The sequence below is a fragment of the Pan troglodytes genome, chromosome 12 (assembly GCF_028858775.2).
Source record: "Pan troglodytes isolate AG18354 chromosome 12, NHGRI_mPanTro3-v2.0_pri, whole genome shotgun sequence".
NCBI classification, from domain to species: Eukaryota; Metazoa; Chordata; class Mammalia; order Primates; family Hominidae; genus Pan; species Pan troglodytes.
The window spans coordinates 85605572-85629921 of NC_072410.2; the positions used below are offsets into that span (position 1 = coordinate 85605572).

General features: G+C 40.7%; 1 protein-coding gene across 6 annotated transcripts in view; it reads left to right on the top strand.

The window, feature by feature from the left end:
* Positions 1–24350, top strand: part of SULT6B1 (sulfotransferase family 6B member 1) — a 30843-nt gene extending 6493 nt beyond the window's left edge. For 2 of the 6 annotated variants that reach the window (XM_054677391.2, XM_054677384.2), the window contains exons 2-9: positions 514–546; positions 3217–3322; positions 4297–4409; positions 8259–8348; positions 12185–12311; positions 16532–16626; positions 20180–20336; positions 23715–24350. In XM_054677391.2, the coding sequence (XP_054533366.1) occupies positions 3238–3322; positions 4297–4409; positions 8259–8348; positions 12185–12311; positions 16532–16626; positions 20180–20336; positions 23715–23845 (798 nt within the window). In that variant the 5' untranslated portion in view covers positions 514–546; positions 3217–3237 and the 3' untranslated portion in view covers positions 23846–24350. Of the gene's footprint in view, positions 1–513; positions 611–3123; positions 3323–4296; positions 4410–8258; positions 8349–12184; positions 12312–16531; positions 16627–20179; positions 20337–23714 lie in introns of those variants that run through there. The other 4 variants (XM_063788850.1, XM_063788851.1, NM_001009157.3 and 1 more) reach the window with 4 other exon arrangements.

Genomic DNA, 24350 nt, shown 5'->3' on the forward strand with positions numbered 1-24350 from the left:
GTGTAGGGTGGGCGATACAGTATTACAGCTTTTTTCGTACCCACCTTCAGGCTAAGGGGGCTACCTGCCTTAGGGTGGCAGACCACGCTCTTTGATTCCCATCTCTGCTGATAGCTGTTCCATTGCTCAATAAAACTCTTCTCTGCCCTTCTCACTCTTCGGTTTTCAGCATAACCTCATTCTTCTTGGATGCGGGACAAGAACTTGCGATTCGCCAAATGTGGGTACAAAAAAGGCTGTAACACTGTGACCCTCTGCCTGCTGCTCGTGCCTGCAGCCAACCCACACAATGGAAAGCAGCAGCCAGGCTGGGCCAGCCGTGGAGCCTATGGGCCTGAGTAGGCAGGGGACTGAATGAGCTGTAACATAGGCAGGCTGGGGCACCAGGCTGAGCCAGGCCCAGGCGGGGATGTGCCATCCTGCATCACTAGAACCCAGGAAATTTATTGCCCTTGTGGTCCTAAAAATCTCTCTCCTCAGAAAATAAGATTTTTTTTTTTTTTTTTTTTGCAGTGAAAAATGCCATGGCCTTGTTTCTCATAGCAGGTAAAGAAGAACCAAAGAATTCACTGGTACTAACAATTAAACCTATGCCCTCTGAGATCTCATTGTAAGTGTCTTTCTGCCTGGACTTAGCTGTACTGCCTGCATTCCAATCCTAGCCCCTCCAAATCCTGACTCTGCAATTGTAACCAGGAACCCCAGCTTTTAAAATATCTTTTAATCGCTCACTTTCTTTCCCTCCCCTCTTACCCCTTCATTCCTTCCCTCTCTAGACCTTCTCCCCTGGCAATGCATGTTTATCTAATTGTTTTCTTGGTTAAAAAATTCCAGAAGCTAATCTTGAAACAAACCAAGTGCAGAGCCCCAACTACAGAATCCTTGTGCTTAGGGGGAGTCGCAAACATTTTCTCCACGACCATTGGGCTGAAATCAAGATAATGCCAACCAGACCTCCAAACAGGCAATTACCCAAGATATCCATTGAAACAAGACATACAGACCCTGCATCCTGTACCACTCCCAAATGTCTCCCATACATTTCCCCCTTAAAAACCCTATGGTCAATTTTAAAATTTAAGGTGGTACTTTAGAACACTAGTTCACCATCTTCTCTGTTTGCTGGCTCTCCGATTAAAACCTGCTTTTCCTCCCGCCAACCCTCACCTCTCGTCTTCTAGAAGCCACTTAGCCCCTGTGGCCTCAGTTAACCTAACTGCAAAAGATAGCAAAGCAACACCCATTTCATAAGGCTGTTAGGAAATTACATCACATCATTCCTGTAATCTTAGCAATTTGGAAGGGGATGTGGTACATGCAAGTACTCAATAATGTTAGCTACCCTTTTAACTGATACATGAATGACAGTACAGCTTGGTAACTAAGAATAACTAGAAGTCATCTTCTTCACTGGTTAACATTGGTAAAGAGAAAGGTAAATACAGTGAAAAAAATTACCTTCTTAGAAAAATGGAAGAAGCATAAGAAGAAAGATGTGGGGAAGAGAATGGGAGAGAGATAAGAAGAAATATACAGTCTACGTTTATAGATATTTGACTTATCAAGAGGCCAAAGAGTAAATTATGACCCAGAAAATGTACCAGATAGGATACAGGCTAAACTGCTATAACTTTTGAGTAATTACAATTGTAATTGTTGAGACTCCAATAATTCATGGCTCAAACAAGATGAACAATTTTGCTCTTTCATATACAGGTCAGAACGAGGCCTGTTACACAGTGTGAGTCATGGGAGGGTGGCTCTCTTTCTCAAGGCAGTCCGGTGAGCCGGTTTCCTCTGTCTTGTTAGTCTGCCACCCCCTGGAGTGCTGCTTTCCTCCGAATTAGCAAATCTGGCTTGCCAACACAGTATCTGCCTTCCAGGTATGGGGAAGGCACTAAAGAAAATTGGAGAGCCATCAACTTACTGTTTTAGCCACAGGGCCACACCAAGCTGCTGGGAGATGGGAAGTGTGGGCCAACTTACCCAAAGGAAAAAGGGGAGAGTGGCTGCTAGAGAAAGATCGCACCCTAGGAAATGTTCCAGGGAGAAGCACCTTCCCCGCACACGCATTAAGAGACACAATGACATAGTATGACCTTCTGGGGGCACTACACTAGAAAAGGGAAGAAAGCCTCAGATGGGCATGTGTACGGCTTCCTAAACACACTGCACATGCTTACTTCCCTGGGGTAAGGAGGGCAGCCCACCCTAAAGGAAGAATCATGGGAAAGTGCTGTGAGATGCTGGAAGTGGGCCAGCCTATGAAGGCCTAGCATCAAGGTTAAACATTGCACTTGTACTTGAAGTCACCCACTTGGGTGTCTTCTAAGTGTGTTTTCCTTTCTTTCCTGCTCTAAAGCTTTTAATAAACTTCCACTCCTGCTCTGAAACTTGCCTCAGTCTCTTTTTCTGCCTTACATCCTCAGTCAATTCTTTCTTCTGAGGAGGCAAGAATTGAGGTTACTGCAGACCCATATGGGGTAACTCAGATACATTTCCACTGTTAACAATTTTACATAAACTTTTAGAGATATATTATCATTAGCTCAGAGTAACACAACTAGTAAATGGTAGAGTCAAGGTTCCAACTCAGGTCTTTAGACTTGTGTATCTATTGAGCCAGTAAATGAGAGTGCCTAAGACTGCCCCCAAATCTGGTCTCTTTTCCACCCCACCAAATTACCTCACAATCCCATTGCTTCCTTTCACACCACAGAGGATATGTGTGGAAATCTATCAACCCAGAAGAGAACTGAGGTTTCATTCTGTGAATTTCTAATAGAAAAATTGCATGCCTGATTACATACCCATTTGTTAGATATTTAATATATATTTTCTTCTATTAGGATATTCCATTCTTACTTTCATTGGGCAGGTTGCCTAAATGGTCATGTAATCAGCCCTTGGGGTAATATTCCCTGATCCTCAGCCTGTTTTGCACCTGTGGTTTAGCTTTTCCCAGGAGGATATGTAATAGTGAGGGAGGGGTGGATGAGAATTAAATGATTTCTTTTTCATGTGACTGGGAGGAGCCCTTTATTCCAGCCCCTGCCCAACTCCATCGAAAGCAATCACTCCCCCTGAACAGCCACAGAGCAGGTTCTTTTACAGGGAGCCACCATGGCTGATAAATCCAAATTTATTGAATACATTGATGAAGCTTTAGAAAAATCAAAAGAAACTGCACTTTCTCATTTATTTTTCACCTATCAGGGGATTCCTTACCCCATCACCATGTGCACCTCAGAAACTTTCCAAGCGCTGGACACCTTCGAAGCCAGACATGATGACATCGTGCTAGCATCTTATCCAAAGTGCGGTAAATGACAAGTCGTTTCCTACAAGTACACTTCTCATAGTGAGTAGGTTGGGGAGGGTATGAGACAAAGGTGGGATGAAGGCGGTTCCTCATTGCAGGAATCTGTCTGAGCATCAGTGAGGAGGAGGGCCACCGTGGTTAAGTACGTAGGTTGTAAAATCAGTAAATAGAACTGCTAGATTAAAAAACTCCAGTGTCTGAAGGAAGAGCTCTGTGCGGAAAGGCCATGGTGGAGGATGGAGGGCAGAAGGGGGTGGATGACGGGCCTGGAAGGGAGGAACATGAATGTGGGAAAGTCCAGTTGGCAAGGAACAGTGACAGTAGCAGTGATTTTGTCTTGATTTCTGGCTGGACAAAAGCACAGCCACTTCTATAATTTACATGATGATTTCCATGTTATAAATTATTTTTCAGGATCAAATATTGCTCCATCAGTTTCTCAAATCACTTTTACAAAGATCCTTCATCAACGGAAAATAAGACATGAAGAATCTAAATGATCCTGCTTTCTACCATCTCCTTTTGATTCTTTCTACTGTTGTTTATTAAAGCCAACCTCATTTAATATCTTTTTTTCTTAACTGATGCTGTGTTTTCATAAAATCAAAATTATAGATTCCTGTAGAAAATACATATTAATTTAATGTAAAATAATGTATACAACTTATAATAAACTATTTCTATAACATAACATTGTTCTATAAGAAACATATTCTAGATTCAAAATGAAGCATTGTCCCTTGTTAAAGGAGCCATCTGTTCTCAGTTGAATTTTATACTAATTATAGGTAAATGCTGTTTTCAATCGAACCATTTCTTTCCATAGCCGAAGTTATTTCAAACACAGAAGAACTAAATATACACATCAGGGAATGGTTGTAGATTTTAATTTTTATCATGTATATGCTAAAGTAATGTCCTTTTGTTATATCAAGACTCCGTAATGAGTTTTTATTCTCTGATTTTTCTGATAGGTTCAAACTGGATTCTCCACATTGTCAGTGAATTAATATATGCTGTTTCTAAAAAAAAGTATGAATATCCAGAATTCCCAGTTCTTGAATGTGGGGATTCAGAAAAATATCAGGTTAGTACAACCAGCCTTTAACCTTACAGCAAATTATCATAGAAAGATTTCTTCCGGTTTGGAGATTCTTTAGTTTTCAGTTTAGAAAGTGCAATGCTAATAATTACCACAATTTACTGTGTGCTTACCATATCCTCAGCACTGTTCAGGTATCATCTCATTTTCTGCAAAATAGCCTTATTACCATTTCACAAAAGATAGAAATGCTAGGGACTTGCCCAAGGTCAAGGGACTAATAAATGATAGAGCCAAGATTTGAACCCAAGTTTTCTAGTTTGAGCTTTTAACAACTATACTATATAGCCAGGCTGTTTTTGTTCTTTTTATTTTAAGTAGGGGAAAAGTAAGCTGAGAAACCTCAGGAAATGAACAGAAAAGCCTCATCTCTGAAGACATGGACCTGTGCAGGATGGTAGTAGGAATCACCAGTCTTTTCCTAGTAAACCATGATTTTTATTTGAAATGGAGTCTCACTTCATTGCCCAGGCTGCAGTGCAGTGGTGTGATCATGGCTCACTGCAGCCTCGACCTCCTGGGCTCAAGCGATCCTCCTGCTTCACCCTCCTGAGTAGCTGGGACTGCAGGCACGTGCCAGTACACCTGGTTAATTTTTTTTTTTTTTTTTTGTAGAGATAGGGTTTCATTTCGTTGCTCAGGCTGGTTATGAACTCCTGGGCTCAAGTGATCCTCCCACCTCAGCCTCCCAAAGTGCTGAGATTACGGGCATCAGCCACCGCACCCAGCCAGACATGATTTTTGATTTCCCTATCTCAGTTATGATTCACGTGTGTGTAAGGGATGGGAAGGAATCAAGCGTTAGCTAAGAGAGTACGCCACTGATGTGTGTGAAGGGGATAACAGGTCACCCTAGCTGTTATTACTTACCTTCCCAATACAACTAACTGGGTCTTGGATGTGAGATACGATGTTCTACTCCCTGCCCAGGGAAGGCAAGAAAGGAGTGGGAGGAGGGTCTACCTCAGGACTTCAGGGCTTGGACAGAAAAAGGACATGGAAGACAGCCTCTCCCCACTCCTAGACACAGCAGAATGCAGCGGGGAAGGGAAGGCTGTATTCAAGGGGGAACCACAGTCTCAGTAAAACTTTCAGCAGTGTTCACCACCAAGATTCCCAACAGGCAGACAGAACTCAGCTACTAACATAAAGCCACTGGATTGGGACTTAGGGAACAGCTTCTGGAAGGTGACTGAGTCACTGGCATGATGACAAATACAAACTTGAAAGTTGGAACCTAGATGGAAGGAAGCCCATTTCCACGGATTAGGTCAAAGTAGCAGAAAAACACATGGTGAAGGGACTCAGAGGAGGGTGTTTTGGAGGTAAGTGCCGAGTCCTGGATTTGGTTGGCAACAAAGGAGCAGGGAGGGTCACCTGTACCAAAGCCAACCTGATGAAGGCTCAGCTGAGACAGGCCCAGGAACGTAGGATGGACCAACAGGGGCAGTAAGAAGCTTTGACCTAGGTAGGAAATAAAGGAAAAGCCCCATAGACTTCTCCTGTCCAGGCCTTTGCATAACCTTTTTCTAAAGAGAGTGCTCAACATCACCTTTAGAAATGATGCCAACATTTATCCAGATTTCAATTTCTCTCTCTCTGTTTTTTTTTTTTTTTTTGAAATGGAGTCTCACTCTGTCACCCAGGCTGGAGTGCAGTGGTGTGATCTCGGCTCACTGCAGCCTTCACCTCCTGGGTTCAAGCAATTCTCCTGCCTCAGCCTCCCGAGTAGCTGGGATTATAGGTGTGCGCCATCATGCCTGGCTAATGTTTTGTATTTTTAGTAGAGACGGGGTTTCGTCATGTTGGACAGGCTACTCTCAAACTCCTGACCTCAAGTGATCCACCCTCCTCGGCCTCCCAAAGTGCTGGGATTACAGGCATGAGCCACCGCGCCTGGCCAATATGCCCTTTAATTTTAAATGGAATTCAGTGAAATGAACTTCACTTAACAATTATTTGCTTTACAGAGAACTTTTCTGGAGTACATATTTTTCCTTAAATAAGGTATCTAGTCTTTGCTCACATTTGGGCTATATTACACATTTTAGTGAACATAGTATTATATATTATGTAGCTATCTAATTTAGTTACAGTTGACTTCCATTTTTCCCTTGGGTGCTTTTCTAATCCTTTTAGTAACCTTACCATTTCTCATGTGTCTGTACATGATTTTTGGCCATGCAGTTTCATGGAAACCACAGTCTATAACTTAATCTGAAAATAACCACCTGTGCAATTTTGCACAAAGCGCTTAAAACCTCAAAACCTATTCTTAATCTCTAAAATGGGGGTTACGATATCTACCTAAGAGGATTGTTGTGAATGAGTATGAAAATGCTTCAAATGTTTAAAAGTACCATTTGATGTAAATCAGATTTTACACTGCTAGTCACCACTTGGATCCATATCATTGATTTAAAGTGCGTTTTATTTTTAAAATTTCATTTTTTGCCCCCTTGCTTGATTGAGTTGAGATCTCCACTAAGTTTTGTTTTGTTTTTTGGTTTTTTTTTTTAAACGGAGTCTCACTCTGTCGCTCAAGTTGGAGTGCAGTGGCACTATCTCAGCTCACAGCAACGTCCGCCTCCCAGGTTCAAGTGATTCTCCTGCCTCAGCCTCCTGAGTAGCTGGGACTACAGGTGTGCACCACCACGCCCAGCTAATTTTTTGTATTTTTAGTAGAGATGGGGTTTCACCATATTGGGCAGGATGCCCAGCCTCAACTAAGTTTTCACAGAACAATTGGCTACAAACATCTGAATATCCTTTTATCACTTATATTATATTGTAGCTGCAACCAAGCAGTAAGTGACCGCTACAGATGTGGGACTAAAAACTTGAAGCCTTACTTCCCTGCATAACATATACTAATGGTCTGATTGTAAGTGAAAACCCTTAATCCTGGCAGATTAAATAGATAATTTTATCTTCAAAATTATCTATAGAAATAGATTACAGAAAAAGAATCAATCACCTTTGTCCATATACTGACAAGAATTTCTCTCATAAAACATTTCTCGGACATTTAAGTAACTCTGTACTTTCAGGTTCCATTGAGATATTTTATTGCCCAGAGTTTCAGCTGGTTAAACAGAAAGATTTCGATGTTAAAAATGGATTCGCAGGAACTGTGGAAAGACTTGACTATTTCTGTTAAAGACCTTGAATATAGAAGAGAATCAAATTAAGTGAAAGTGTGTATTTCAGATTATGAGTTCTCTTGAACAAAATGGATTTGATATGATTGTGGGAAAAGGTAATTTTTTAAAAAATTACAAAAATAATTGGGAAATGGTAAGCAGGGTACAAAAAAGAAATTCAAGAATATTTTAATTATTGGTTTATTTATGGTTCTTCATTCCTCATCTCCACAAAGTAAGAAAACAGAAAAAAAGAAAAATTGGCCGGGTGCGGTGGCTCACGCCTGTAATCCCAGCACTTTGGGACGCTGAGGCGAGCAGATTACCTGAGGTCAGGAGTTTCAGACCAGCCTGGCCAACATGGTGAAACCCTGTCTCTACTAAAAATACAAAAATTAACTGGGCATGGTTGTAGATACCTGTAAACCCAGCTACTCGGGAGGCTGAGAAAGGAGAATTGCTTGAACCCGGGAGGCAGAGGTTGCAGTGAGCTGAGATCGCGCCACAACACTACAGCCTGGGCGACAGAGTGAGACTCTGTTTCAAAAAAGAAAAATTGGAGGAGGAGGAGAAGATATAGTGACAGTAGTGCTAGAAACTATCACTTAGATACCAAACCTAGGAGTGATTCAACACACACACACACATGCACACACGTGCACATTTTCACCTTTTTGTGTATATTTTTAAGAGAATGAAAGGCTTTCCATCACCAAGGATTTTGGCAACTCACCTCCACTATGACAAATTACCTGGGTCTATCTTCAAGAATAAAGCCAAGGTGAGTGTCCTTTCCTACTGATAATTCTTTGAAATTTCTATGTATAGATATTAGTTTTTGGAAGTAGATCATGAGTTTGTTCCTCCTCATAGAAGCTTAATAAATGAAGTGTGACATTTAGTTTTTTTGTTTTTGTTTCTTTCTTGACATATATTTGCTATAGTTGCAGTCAAGTCAAATGCATTTTCGACAAGGAAATAAAACATATGCATAGAATAAAATGTATTTTATAATCTGTTTTACAGTGAATAATTTTCTGAATCCTGACAGAATATTTAGAGTGTTTCATGCACACACAAAAAATACAATTTAGTAAAATGAGAAAAAAATTGTTCCTTTCTTTCTGGTGAGCACTATTTACCTGAGGCCTAAAACTATTTTTTCAAATATATTTAAAATTTTTATAGAGACAGCATCTCACTATGTTGCCCAGGCTGGTCTCGAACTCCTGACTTCAAGAGATCCTTCTGCCACCAAGGCCTCCCAAAGTGGTGAGATTACAGGCATGGGCCACCATGCCTCGCTGAAACTATTTTATTTTTGAATTTCACATGTAGTAACAAACTTCACAGCATGCATACAGAACTATATGTGCTTTGGCTGTTCTTATCATTTGTTTAAAAATGTTGTTTTATTAATCAGTATTGATATATTTCTTGTAATTACTAGTTTTTACCCAATGCTTTCTGTTTCCTCTCTCCTGGTCTCCCCTCCATTCCTTATTTCTTGGTGCCTTTTTTTCTGTCTCAGAAGAAAATGATTTGAATTAGTTACAATCAAGATTTATTTAAACTCCCTGCAGGGTGCGGTGACTCACACTTGTAATCCCAGCACTTTGAGAGGCCAAGGTGGGCAGATCACTTGAAGTTAGTAGTTCGAGACCAGCCTGGCCAACATGGTGAAACCACATCTCTACAAAAAATATTAGGTTGGTGCAAAAGTAATTGCGTTTTTTGAATTACTTTTAATGGCAAAACCCCCAATTTTTGCACCAACCTACTAAAAATAGCCAGGTGTGATAGCACGTGCCTGTAATCTCAGCTACTTGGGAGCCTGAGGCAGCAGAATCGCTTGAATCTGAGAGGCGGAGGTTGCAGTGAGCCAAAATCTCACCACTGCTCTCCAGCCTGGGCAGCAGAGCGAGACCTTGTCTCAAAAAAAAAAAAAAAAAAAAAAATTAACTTCCGCCGAATGCTAGCAAGAAGAATGGGAGAATAGTGAGGTAAGAGCAAAGAAAGGCAAAACAGGAAAACTGTTAAGATAACTACAATTTCAATGGTAAGAGGCAGGAGGGGAAGCAAAATAAGAAAGGAAGAGTAAGAAAGCAAACCTTAGGGAAGTGGAGGTTTAGAATGAGCAGCTTTGTGGCTGTGATACAAGAATCCTAGTAGCTTAAAATGGGAAAATATCTTAAAGGTCATCTACGCTAATTCCCATTGAGTGTTTGAATTCCACTAAGCAGCTGGACCATGATTCAGCACCTCCAATGATAAAGATCTCCAGTATCCCCTAAGCCAGCTTTGAATAGCTCTGTTAAACAGTTTTTCCTTATATCGCGAATGTGTAAAGTCTGAAATACCATTTTTACACATAATTTCCCCCGTTGAATGCAGTTAACACATTTTTCCTTAGTGTCTCTATAATAAACAGAGCTGAAGTAATTTATAAAGCGTTGGACTTGGGGCACGCAGGCTTTTGAACAGAGTTTCACATTTGTAAGAATATAAGGGCAAGAAAAGAGCAACAGGGGCTGGATGCAGTGGCTCATGTCTGTAATCCCAGCACTTTGGGAGGCCGAGGCAGGAGGATCGCTTGAGCCCAGGAGTTCAAGACCAGCCTTGGCAACATAGTGAGACCCCCGTCTCTACAAAAAATACAAAAATTAGCCGGGCATGGTGGTGCACCGCTGTGGTCCCAGCTGCTTGGGAGGCTGAGGTGGAGGATTGCTTGAGCCCAGGAGGCAGAGGTTGCAGTGAGTGAGATCGCGCTACCGCATTCCAGCCTGGGTAACAGAGTCAGACCCGGTCTGAAAAACAACAAAAAACAAGAGCAACAGCAGGGAGGTAAGACGTTGACATGGGGAATTTGTTCATACTCCAGCCAATTAGCCCTCAAATTCAAATTTATGTCTTTGTAAACTTACAGATTGCTACAAGCCAGGGCAACTGAGTGGTAGTTAAAGTCTCAAATATAAAGCCCTCAAATGGCAAGAATCTACTATATTTGGACTAGGGGGAGGGATGAGTGTTAGATCTAAGCACAAGACAAGGCCCAGACCCATTGATCTCTACTCAATTTTATCCTGTTGGTGTTAAATTCTTTAGGCAGACAAGGTATTTTGAGATCCTGATTCCCTCCCACTTTCGTGTTATTTACAAATTTGGTAAATATAGCTTCTGTATCTTTACCTAAATGATTCATTAAAACATTAACTATTACCCAGCCAAGAGAGTGGAAGGGCTTATTAAAAACCTCCCAGCAGGTTTACATTAGTTAATTAACTATTTATACCCAGTCAGTTTTGTTATTGTTGTTATTGTTGAGATGGAGTCTTGCTCTGCTGCCCAGGATGCAGTGAAATGGCACCACCTCGGCTCATGACAACCTCCGTCTCCTAGGTTCAACCAATTCTCCTGCCTCAGCCTTCCGAGTAGCTGAGACTACAGGTGCACAACACTGCGCCTGGCTAATTTTTGTATTTTTAGTAGTGGCAGGGTTTCCCCATGTTGGCCAGGCTGGTCTCGAACTCCTGCTCTCAAGTGATCCACCCGCCTCAGCCTCACAAAGTGCTGGGATAACAGGCATAAGCCACCATGCCCAGCCCCCAGTCAGTTTCATATGCCTAACTGCTCCTGATTCTGGCTTACATTCTTACTTTTTCTGTAGGAGGAATCATAAGATACTCCACCTACTAATCTAAACCATGTTGAAAAAATCCAGGTGTTAGCTGACTTGTTCTTAGAGGGCCCATGTTGCCCCCTGTTGGTTACAGTTTCCTCTTTTATGTGGCCCCAAATCTTGTTTTTAGTCAATTCTAGGCTTCTCCCAAATGAAAGTGAATATCGCAAATCTGCACTTTGCAAAATCCACATCTTTCCCCTTTCTGAAAATGAAATGACTTCTGCCTGTTCTAGTTGTCTGGCCTCACATGTTTTCAGATTCCTTGGAATTCAGGAACATGCTGGATCATGTGTCCTCCAGTTTCCTCAGTTCTTGAAATAGAAGGCTTCAGGCCAGAAGGCTCAACTCAGAGCAGACGTGTGATCCTCTGCAATCTTTTAGTTCTCTGGGGTTTCAGTTTGTTCTTTACGATGTTTATTTCATGCTACTCATCCAAAGGAACACTTTCCTCATCAAAGAAGGCAGATATAGGAATTCAGACGTTCTGCGTCATGTACTCACCCATAAACATCATACCCAGAGAGTGGGCTTTGCCATTCTTTAATCTTCTCCTACCAACTCTAAAACATTATTTTTGTCATCCTTAACATTATTTGCAATTTTTATTTGAGGGTTTAAGCTTTCAGGTCATAATCTTGTGATTATCCTAGTGAGCTTGGTCTTTTTTTCCTTTTTACATCTTCTATGCATCTTATTGCCTAAATTCATTTGCAAGAATCCTCTGCAACAATATCAATCTTTTTCTTCTTTCTCTGCTTTTCCCAGATTTCCCCATCAGCCACCTCCTGTTCCTCAGTTTCCTACTGTCATTCTTTCTCTATATATTAACACAATTATGTAATATACGAGTGGACACTGTGATATTGCTCACCCTTTCAATTTTCCAAATTTCAAAACATAGACCTAAATAAATTAACTCAATTTTTGCTCCCTAGATATTGGTGATATTTCGAAACCCTAAAGATACGGCAGTATCTTTTTTCCATTTCCACAACGATGTCCCCGATATTCCAAGCTATGGCTCTTGGGATGAATTCTTCAGACAGCTCATGAAAGGACAAGGTATGGCTGTTGGTAAAAGAATTATTCTTACTTGATCAGATGACCACATAAATGTGAAAACCCAAATGTGTTTTAGGGTAAAGGAAGAAGATTTAGGTAGATCTGGGAACCAAAAAGTTACATTTAAGTGAACTGTTATAGCACCATTAGTTCTGTGCATCCAACAATTAAATGCATTGCTGTTTTAAAAACGAATTTGGGGCCAGGTGTGGTGGCTCACGTCTGTAATCCCAGCACTTTGGGAGGCCGAGGCGGGCAGATCACAAGGTCAGGAGATGAAGACCGTCCTGGCTAACACGGTGAAACCCCATCTCTACTAAAAATACAAAAAATTAGCCAGGCGTGGTGGCACGCACCTGTAGTCCCAGCTACTCGGGAGGCTGAAGCAGGAAAATTGCTTGTACCCAGAAGGCAGGGGTTGCAGTGAGCTGAGATGGCGCCACTGCACTCCAGCTTGGCAAAGCGAGACTCTGTCTTGAAAAAACAAACAAACAAACAAACAAAAAAACTAATTTGGACAAGTCGTATGTTGACTATGAGTACAGAGTGGCCATAGAAAAGACATGGGACAAAGAGAGCTTTAACAGTGAGTGATGTAGAAAACCATTTGTAGTGAACTTCCTTGTCACTATGTAACACTGATAAAAACAAAAAATATTTTTTAAAAAACCATGACACTGAGCTACTATACCTAAGACATTTGTTTGCTAGAAAGAAAATAAGTTTTTGTCAGAAATAAGTTTTTGTTAAACATGTTGATATTTTGTCTCTGGTTTATTGATAACTCTAAGTGTCTATTAATGCTCCAGGTGCTAAAGTAGGGGACGTCTATGCATTATTTTATTTAAGATTTATAACAAACTATGAGTAAGGTGGTATTAGCTCCATTGTACAGATGAGGAAACTAATCAAAATATAAATCAGACAGGCACAGTAGCTCATGCCCATATTTCCAGCACTTTGGGAGGCCGAGGCGGGCGGATGACTCGAGGTTAGGAGTTTGAGACCAGTCTGGCCAACATGGCAAAACCCCGTCTCTGCTAAAAACACAAAAATTAGCCAGGTGTGGTGTTGCATGCCTGTAATCCCAGCTACTCAGTAGGCTGAGGCAGAAGACTTGCATGAACAGGAGGCGGAGGTTGCAGTGAGCCGAGATTGATCAACTGCACTCCAGCCTGGGTGACAGAGCAAAACTCCAACTCAAAAAATAAAATAAAATAAAATAAAAAATAAAGAAATAAAAATACAAAATTAGCCAGGCATGGTGTCTCATGCCTGTAATCTCAGCTACTTGGGAGGCTGATGCAGGAGAATTGTTTGAATCCAGGAGGCAGAGGTTGCAGTGAGCAGATATGGCACCATTGCACTCCAGCCTGGGCAACAAGAGTGAGAAACTCCGTCTCAAAAAAAAAGTTAAATCACTTGCCAATGCTTGTAAGTGGCAGTGACTCTACATCCATGAGTATAGTGGCCAGAGACCAGTAACTGATTCCTTCTTTTAGTGGCTCTTTTGAGTCTCTACGGTGTAATAGATGGGATATTAAAGCCCAATGACCCTGGAGGAGAAGCTGTTGTCAGTTCACTCTAAGAGGGCTACTTTTTAAAAAATGTATTTATTTTTGTTGTATATATTTAAGGTGTACAACAAAATGATGTTTCACCGTATACACAATGAAATGATTAATACAATCAAGCAAATTAACATATCTATCATGTCACACAATTACCTGTTTTGTGTTTAGTAAGAGCACCTAAAATCTATTCTTTTAACGAATATTATATGGTATAAAATCATTAACTGTCATCATTAACTGTCATCCTAATGCTGTTCATTAGATCTCAAGATGCTCATAACTGAATAATTCATAACTACGTAACAAGGTTGTACCTTTTGACTTCTGTCTCCCTATTTTCTGCCCTTCCCCATCCCTGTAACCACCATCCTACTCTCTATTATGTATCTGACTTTGTAAAGATTCCACATATAAGTGAAAACATGCTGTATTCTTCTCCTCTTTTTTTCTTTCTTTCTTTTTTTTTTTTTCTGAGACAAGATTTCACTCTGTCACCTAGGCTGGAGTGTAGCGGCGAGGCTCACTGCAGCCTTGACCTCCTGGGCTCATGTGGTCCTCAGCCTCCTAAGTAGCTGGGACCACAGGCACTTACCACCATGCACAGCTGATTTTTTTTTCTTTTTGTAGAGATGGGGCCTCACTATATTGCCCAGGCTTCATATTTTTCTTTTTGTGTCTAGCTTATTTTGGTTAACATAATGTCCTCCCTCCGTGTTGTTGCAAATGATGATGAGAAACTTGTCATCAGTGGGACAATGCATTTTAGGGAATATCTGTTTCCCTATCCATCCTTGGAGAGGTTTGTTTTTCTCATTTAACAGGAAGTCTGAAGGTAGGTAGCTGGTTCCTGGGATCTCTGGCCTGCACTTCTGATATTCCCTTGGCCTCTCTCTCATACTTTTTGCAATACACCCTGAAATTGGCTACTATCCTTCTAATCATCACCTGTAGGTCATGAAAAAGGAGGAAAGATAGCAGTAGCCGAATGTGTTCCTTAGCTCCACACAGCAATAGTTTTGCCAGAAACCTTCCAGCAGACTCTTGCTTGTGTCTCACTGGGCAGAACCATTTCATGTGGCCAATTACAGCTCTGAGGAAGGCAGGAAATCAAGAAACGGAACTGTCATGATCAGCTTAGACCCAAATAATCAGGGTTTGGTTAGCAACAAAAAAGAGGATGTATTGGATGTTGGGTAGGCAACTTACGGTATTTGTGACAGAAAATAAAACACATAGAAACTGCCTGGCTCAAAGCAAGGGCTTCATGATAACAATGATCATGATAATAATTATGATATTATTAATAATAGTAATGGCTATTGAGGCCGAGCGGGGTGGCTCACACCTGTAATCCCAGCACTTTGGGTGGCCGAGGCGGGTGGATCACCTGAAGTCAGGAGTTCAAGACCAGCCTGACCAATATGGTGAAACCTCGTCTCTACCAAAAATACAAAAGTTAGCCAGGCATGGTGGTGTGTGCCTGTAGTCCCAGCTACTCAGGAGACTGAGACAGAATTGCTTGAAACCGGGAGGCAGAGGTTGCAGTGAGCTGAGATTGCACCACTGCACTCCAGCCGGGGTGACAGAGCGAGACCCCATCTCAAAAAAATAAAAAGCTATTGCGTGTTACTATGAAGCAGGCACTGTTTTTAGCATTTGACGTGTGTTAATTCATTTAAACCTCATAATGCCCCATTTTACAATTGAGGAATCTAAGGTACAAGGAGTTTTAGGAGTTGCTCAAAGTCACAGAGCTAGTAAACAGCACAGCTGATCAGTGTCTACATCTGCATTGTCCAGTGTGGTAGGCCACTAACCATATGTGACAACTGAGCACTTGAAATGGGACTTGAATGGGACTGGTGCTAAGGAACTAAATTTCTCATTTTAAAAAAACTGAATTAATTCAAAATTTTTAATGGATATACAATTCAGTTACTGGAAAACTTTTAAGTAAGTGTAATAAGTTGCGTATGTGAATATACTTTTTAAACTGTACTTTTTATTAAATCTAAATATACATCAAGTATTTTCAATAAAAATTTAGCATCCAAATTGAGACTCTCAGTATATGTCTCATACTCAATGGCTTTTGAAGATTTAGAATATTAAAATAATGTAATGTTTCACTCAAATTTTTGTTGATTATATGACGGAATATTTTTGATAATCTGGGTTAAGTGGAGTAAAACATTAAAATTAATTTCATTTGTTTCTTTTGTTTTTTAAAATTACATATATGGCTAGCATTACATTTTTATTGAACAATGATGGTCTAGAAAATGTCTTTTTCATCATTTCTTTCTGGCATTATCTCTGTCGGGTTTCATGTGTCATTCACTATTTCTGGATTTTTTTAATCCACCTAAATATTCATGAATGTCTTATAGTTTTTATAAATCATTTTTGTAACTTGCTTAATTTTGTGTTATTTATGAAAAATGTTCCAAAAGGTAAGAAAATAAATAGAAATTTAGACAATGGGACTGATTTATATCAGCTTTTTGGTGGCAGGGATTTATAATAACATAAAGATATCTCAAGCATATACACATATGTATAGTTTATATTTTATAGCATAAATTAATGATCATTTTAACGTCAGTTATTCGACATTTCTTAAAGTCTTCCACCCTGTGTTTTTAGTTTCTTGGGGAAGCTATTTTGATTTTGCAATCAATTGGAACAAACATCTTGATGGCGACAATGTTAAGTTCATATTATATGAAGACCTGAAAGAGGTGAGATTTTTATTGATATTTTAGAGCAAAATTTATTGTAAACCACAACATAGAGCACTTACTTATAATGTGTGATTGTATAAACAAATATGGTGTTCAATTTTTAAAAATATTCCAGATATATGGTACAGTGCTGGAAAAGAAAATTCAAACCATGCATACATGCTTAGGTTGTTTATTTAACAGAAATAAAATAACGCTTAGCAACTTATTACTAAAAGTGACTGCTTTATTTTCCCTTTATGATGGATAGTTCAAATTTGTAATAAAAAAAATAGGTAGGTCTGAGTTGATTTAATTGAACATACACTTGGTTGTGAACTAATTTATCCAGTCAAGTTATTTTTTAAAAATTGTTTATTGATGTAACAAATATCTAGTGAGTGATTGCTCACCAATTAGCCCCTGGTGTTACATCAGTGAACAGACAAGGCAAAGATCGCTGCCCTGTAGTAACTTACATGCCAGTTGGAGAAGGTGGAAAGAAAGAATGATACATAATAAACACAATAATTTTTAAAATGTATATAGTATGTGAGAAAAAAAGAAACAGCATAGCTGGTGAAGGAAAATTAAAAATGCTGGGGGGCCAGGCACGGGGAAGGATTGGACAAATTCCAGTGTAAAATATGATGTTTAAGCTGGTGTGGTGGTTCATGCCTACAATCCCAACACTTTGGGAGGCTGAGGCAGGGGGATCACTTCAGGCCAGGAGTTCGAGACCACCCTGGGCACATTTTTAAAAATTAGGCATGCACCTGTAGTGCCAGCTACTCAGGAAGCTGAGATAGGAGGATCACTTGAGCCTAAGAGGTAGAGGCTGCAGTGAACCATGATTAGGCCACCACACTCCAGCCTGGGTGACAGAGTGAGATCCTGTATCAAAAAAAAAAAAAAAAAAAAAAAAAGAATAGGAAGATTAGGAGAGACCTTACTGAGGGGATGTGATTTGAGCAAAGATCTGAGGGAAGTGGGGGAGTGAGCCAAGTAGGTAACTGGGGAAGAGCACTTCTGGCAGAGGGAATCAACTGGAGCAAAAGCTGGGATAGTCCTGGTGAGATTAAGGGACAGCAGATGTGCCTGGGTCAGTAGGAATAAACCAGGGCTGAACAGCCAATGAGGAAAGAGTCAAGGAGGTAGGATGGAGTATGCCACTCACTCTGGCTTTCACTTTGAGGGAAGTGGGAAGCCATCGTGGGATTTGAGCAGAGGAGTGATTGGAGCAGATGTGTTTTTAACAAGATCATTCTGGCTAGGTGTGAGAATGAACTGGGGCAAAGCAAATGCTGGGAGGGCTGTAAAGAGGGCACTGCAATAGTCCAGGCAAAGGAAGATGGTGGCTCAGGCCAAGAAGGGTCCATGCAGGGATGAGAAGAGGTTGGATTCTGGATATATGTTGAAGGGAGGGCCAACAGGATTTGCTACTGAATTGGATGGAGGGGAGAGTGGCAAGACAAGGAGAGAAGTCAAGTAAGCCTCCAATATTATTGGCCTGGCCAATAATATTGAGGGCTGAGTTGCCACCGATTGAGTAGGAGATGGCAGCAGGTGAAGGACTATCGGGGAGATCAGAGGTTTGGTTTTGGACACATTAAATTTGAGATGTTTATTAGTCGTCCTAATTGAGAAGTCAAGTAGGCAGTTGGGCATACAGGCCTTGTAAGTACAGAGAGTTCTGGGCCGTAGATAAAATTTGGGCATCACTGACACATAGCCGTGCTTTAAAGCCATGGAAATATATACCTAGGTATATAGATAGAGAAGATGACCAAGAACTTGGAGCCCACCAATTTAAAGAGTTTGGGGAAAAAAGGAGGAATCAGCAAAGGAGACCAGGAAGCGGGGGCTACTGAGGTAGGAAGGAAAGCAGAGTCCTGTGGAGAAAGCATGTTAAAGAGAAGGGAGTATCAAGTGCTCCTTAACTTAATTGGGTTTCTAACACCAGTCTTACATTACATTCTTATAAAAAGAAAGTGTGGTTTAAGCCAGGCATGGTGGCTCACGCCTGTAATCCCAGCACTTTGAGAGGCCGAGGCAGGTGGATCACCTGAGGTCGGGAGTTCGAGACAAGCCTGACCAACACAGTGAAACCCCGTCTCTACTAAAAATACAAAAATTAGCGGGGTGTGGTGGTGCATGCCTGTAATCCCAACTACTCAGGAGGCTGAGGCAGGAGACTCACTTGAACCCAAGAGGTGGAGGTTGCAGTGAGCTGATATTGTGCCATTGCACTCCAGCGTGGGCCACAGAGCAAGACTCCATCTCAAAAAACAAACAAACGAAAAACCAAAAACAAACAAACAAACAAACAAACAAGCAAATGTATGGTTTAGGCCAGGCAAGGCGGCTCACGCCTGTAATCCTAGCACTTTGGAAGGCCAAGGCGGGTGGATCACTTGAGGTCAGGAGTTTGAGACCAGCCTGGCCAACATGGTGAAACCCTGTTTCTACTAAAAATACAAAAATTAGCCGGGCGTGGTGGCACACACCTCTAATCCCAGCTACTCAGGAGGCTGAGGCAGGAGAATTGCTGGAACCTTGGAGGTGGAGGTTGCAGTGAGCCGAGATCATGCCACTGTGCTCCACCCTGGACACAAGAGAGAAACTCCGTCTCAAAAAAAAAAAAGTGAGATTTAATCGACCCTTTCTGTTTATAGGATGCATGTATATAATATGAAAGAGCATATTAATTCTAGTTTAGAATAATGTTTCTGAAACTTGTGCACCATAGAATACAAGTGTTGCCCCAGCTGTTAATAAATATTTCTTGAGGTTTGGGAGGAGGTTATTCAAATAGATTTAGGAACTGCTGTATTCTATAGCCTGCTGTCTTGGAGATTCACATTATGCACTGGTCTATTAAAGACTCTGAGAGCAGCCTGGGCAACATGGCGAAACCCTGTCTCTACAAAAATACAAGAATTAGCCAGATGTGGTGGCACACACCTGTTGTCCCAGCTATTCAGAAGGCTGAGGTGTGAGGATTGCTGGAGCCCAGGAAGTCCAGGCTGCAGTGAGCCGTGATTGTGCCCTTGCACCACTCTAGTCTGGGCAGCAGAGCAAGACCCTGTCTAAAAAAAAAAAAAAAAAAAATTCTTCAAGTTTTTATGATTCTAAAAATTAGACTTTCTTAATGGAATTAAACATTAGCTATAAATAGAATTCAGAAAAAAAGAGAATTCAAATGAGCACATAGGAATACATTAATTTCTTCAGCTGGTCTAAGTTGGTACTTTTTAATGCAATGATATCATCCTAGATAAAATTATAACCTGTGAATTAATGTTACTGTCATTATTTACATGCTAAAAACTATTATCTGGTAAGTTCAACAAGAGCCATAAATTGAAACTACAAAGTATAATCAATACAGAATATCTTACAGAGATATCTCAATATTTATATAAGAAGATGAAAGTACTCTAAGTTTAAAGTGGGGGATAAGATGAACTAGGGAGTTAGGCTGAATAACTCTGATGACTAAAAAGTCTGTCTCAGCTCAGAGAACAATTTCCATAGGAAGAAATTTATCTTTAAGAAAATTTTTTTACAGAATCTGGCTGCTGGAATAAAACAGATTGCTGAGTTCTTGGGATTCTTTCTAACTGGGGAGCAAATTCAAACTATCTCAGCCCAGAGCACCTTCCAAGCAATGCGTGCGAAGTCTCAGGACACACATGGTGCTGTCGGCCCATTCCTTTTCCGCAAAGGTAAAGTAGCATTGGTTTCCGGGATTGTATCAGTTAGGGACTGACTTTGCACACAACAGGTAATCCAAATAACTTCATCTTAAGTCAGATAGGGTTTTATTTTTCTCCGCCTCAATAAGAGGTCTGGACACAGGCTCTCCAGAGCTGTAACTGGCAGCCCCATACCATCTTTTTTGGTTTATTTGTTTGTTTTGAGACGGAGTCTCGCTCTGTTGCCCAGGCTGGAGTTCAGTGGCTCAATCTCAGCTCACTGCAACCTCTGCCTCCCGGGTTCAAGCGATTCTCCTGCCTCAGCCTCCCAAGTAGCTGGGACTAACAGGCGCGTGCCACCACACCCAGTTAATTTTTTTGTATTTTTAGTAAAGGCAGGGTTTTACCATGTTGGCCAGGATGGTCTTGATCTCTTGAACTTGTGATCCGCCCGCCTTGGCCTCCCGAAGTGCTGGGATTACAGGCGTGAGCCACCGCGCCCGGCCACCCCATACCATCTTTTAGGGTCCTTTCTGCGGTTGAGAGTCCTTTCTGATGATCACCTTCTGAAAACAAGATAGCAGCTGAAGCTCAACTATTATGTTCAAATTCAGATAGGAGAAAGTGAGTGGGCAAGGGGCAGAATTGTATTAGCTGAGTGAGCCCCCTTTAAATAACTTTCCTGGAAGCCCCATCAGTGAGTTTTTTTTTTTTTTTTTTTTTTTTTTTGAGACAGAATCTTGCTGTGTTGCCCAGGCTGGAATGCAGTGGCACAATCTTGGCTCACTGCAACCTCTGCCTCCTGGGTTCAAGAGATTCTTGTGTGCGCCACCACGCCTGGCTAATTTTTTTGTATTTTTAATAGAGACAGGGTTTTGCCATATTGGCCAGGCTGGTCTCAAACTCCTCTCCCAAAGTGCTGGATTACAGGCGTGAGCCACTGCACCTTTTTTCCAATGACTCCTTTTTTTCCTCTCTCTTATTTATTTTATATATATTTTTTGAGACAGAGTCTTGCTCTGTCGCCCAGGCTGGAGTGTGGTAGTGCGATCTCGGCTCACGGCAACCTCCGCCTCACAGGTTCAAGTGATTCTCCTGCCTCAGCCTCCTGAGTAGCTGGGATTACAGGCACCCATTACCACGCCCAGATAATTATTGTATTTTTAGTAGAGATGGGGTTTCACCATGTTGGCCAGACTGGTCTTGAACTCCTGACCTCAGGTGATCCACCCATTCTCGGCCTCCCAATGTGCCGGGATTACAGGCGTGAGCCACCACACCTGGCCAATGACTTCTTACATTTCATTGGCCACTTTTCTTGCAGTGGTGGCTGGGAAATGTGACTTTTTTAAGCCAGGCATATTACTACACAATTAAAATCAGGGTTTTGTCCATAAGGAAGAGGAAGAAAATGACTATGGGAAAGGCAACTAGCTCTCTCTGACATGGATGATATTTATTTACTATATTTCATTAAAGTATTCTAAGTTCTTGTGGAAATGTGTGATAATATAGCTTAAGGATTGCCAGTGTTATTTTTCACTGAGTATATAATGAAATAATGAGATGTAGAGGTAGCACATATACCAGCAAGGACAACAACAGCTAACAGTAGGCATCTATCATGTATTAAACATTTTGTTGGGCTTAAATTTTATTGTAAAAAACACTGAAGTTCTAAGGCCGGGCACAGTGGCTCATGCCTGTAATCCCAGCACTTTGGGAGGCCGAGGCAGCTGGATCATGAGATCAGGAGTTCAAGGCCAGCCTGGCGAAGATGGTGAAACCCTGTTTCTACCAAAAATATAAAAATTAGCTCGGGCTGGACGTGGTGGCGGGTGCCTGTAATTCCAGCCACTTGGGAGGCTGAGTCAGAGAACTGCTTGAACCTGGGAGGTGGAGGTTGCAGTGAGCCAAGATTGCACCACTGCACTCCAGCCTGGGTAACAGAGCCAGACTCTGTCTCAAACAAAAACAAAAACAAAAACAAGAAAACAAAAACAAACAAACCAAAAAACCCACTGAAGTTCTTAATTTTCTAAATGTAGGAATCAAAGCTCAGGAATATTAATTTTCCATTGTCACATAGCTAATAAACAGTGGAGTCAGGATATGAGCCTAGACATGACTCTACTGTACTTTTTCAAATGAAAATCCATTTTTAAAATCTACTGTAAGCGGAACATTGAATGTAAACCTAACTTTGGTTAGATTCTTGACTAACCCCCATTTTTATGGCTTGTTTAATCAGCTTTAAGGAGGTGGGAAATAGAACCTTTCTATCTATTGTTAATTAAGTGCTATTTAGAATAGGACAATTCTAAGGTAAATAAAGTAATAGTTTTAAAAATGTATGATATTCCCTGTAGAAAATTCATAAAGCATAGAAAAATGTGAAAAAGTATTAAAATTATCCAAATTTCTTCCACCAGAGGTGGGTTTAACTTTTTGGCATATTTTCTTCCACCCTTATTCTGTGACGTTTTATATAACTGATGACATTTGTAAACAGTTTTGTGTTTTCTTTTATTCCCTTAATATATTGTAAGCGTTTCTTCATGTCATTAAACTCTTTATTAACATACATTTCAATAGCTATGCAATATGGAACTTACAACTTCAACCTAAATGATCAAAAGGTCTTTAAGAAAAAAGTAACTTTCTTTACTGGTAACAGCCAGTAAGAAAAAACATCCCAAACTCAGGCAAAATAATACATTTTTGCAAAATTATCAGTATCTGAGGTCTTAACGAAAACTTGCTATAAAATGTTAACTTTCAAAGGGTATTTAAAGTCTTTAAGAGACTTTACAGAGAAAAACATCATTCTCAAAAAGTGGAATTTTAAGTTCTAGGTGTTTGGAGAGGAATAGGGTTAGGGTATCACTGAGGCTGATGGCTCCCCCTAGTGATGTAAAGAAAACATGTCACCTCCCACACCACAGATGGTGGAGTCCCAATGGATATTGTTAATTTTACAACAGAAATCACACTAGGTTTTAAGAGTGTAAAACTTTTGGCTGGGCGCGGTAGCTCACACCTGTACCCAGCACTTTGGGAGGCCGAGGCGGGCGGATCACCTGAGGTCAGGAGTTCGAGACAAGCCTGGCCAGCATTGCGAAACCCCATCTCTACTAAAAATACATTAGCCGGGTGTGGTGGCGGGCGCCGGTAATCCCAGCTACTCGGTAGGCTAAGGCAGGGAGAATTGCTTGAAGATCGCACCACGGCACTCCAGCCTGGGCAACAGAGCGAGACACCGTCTGAAAAAAACTAAATAAAGAGTGTAAAACTTTTTTCCATGTGTCCATTTTAACATATCAGAGTGAAATATTGCACTGAAAATGGTAAAGTCATGAAGAAATATTCTAACAGATATCTGGGTCTACTGTTTTTTGTGTGTTGTAGGTGAAGTTGGTGATTGGAAAAATTTGTTCGGTGAAATTCAGAACCAGGAAATGGATGAAAAATTCAAAGAGTGCTTAGCAGGCACCTCCCTCGGAGCAAAGTTGAAGTATGAATCATATTGCCAGGGTTGATTCCAGTCAATTCAGCAGGCCTAGATGTATTTTCCTTAATAATAATTAAGTGTAAATAATTAAATGATAATTCAATCAAATAATCAAATAATAATTAAACAATATTGAAATCTAAATAATACAATACAAAATAATAATACAATTTAATAATAATGATAACATCGGACATTTTTGAGCACAAATATAAGTTTGTTCACTTTTTCAAGAAAGGATATTTCAGCAGTCCCAAAGGGACACTATTATTAATACATCACACTGGAGTTTTAACTTATTTTGTGCTGTAGGTTCACGTAAGAGGGTAAGGAGATACTATCAGAGACATACCTAAAGCTGTGTTTGGCCATAGATGACACAGGCCTCCAAATGGTGCACAATTTTCTGTACTTTCCTCGTAATATAACTCCTTTCTTACTATGGATAAAAGCACTTGGGGTGGCTATCTCAGACTTAATATTGGGGGAGAGTTAATTCCAACTCTGCAATAAATTCCATTCTAATTTGGTTC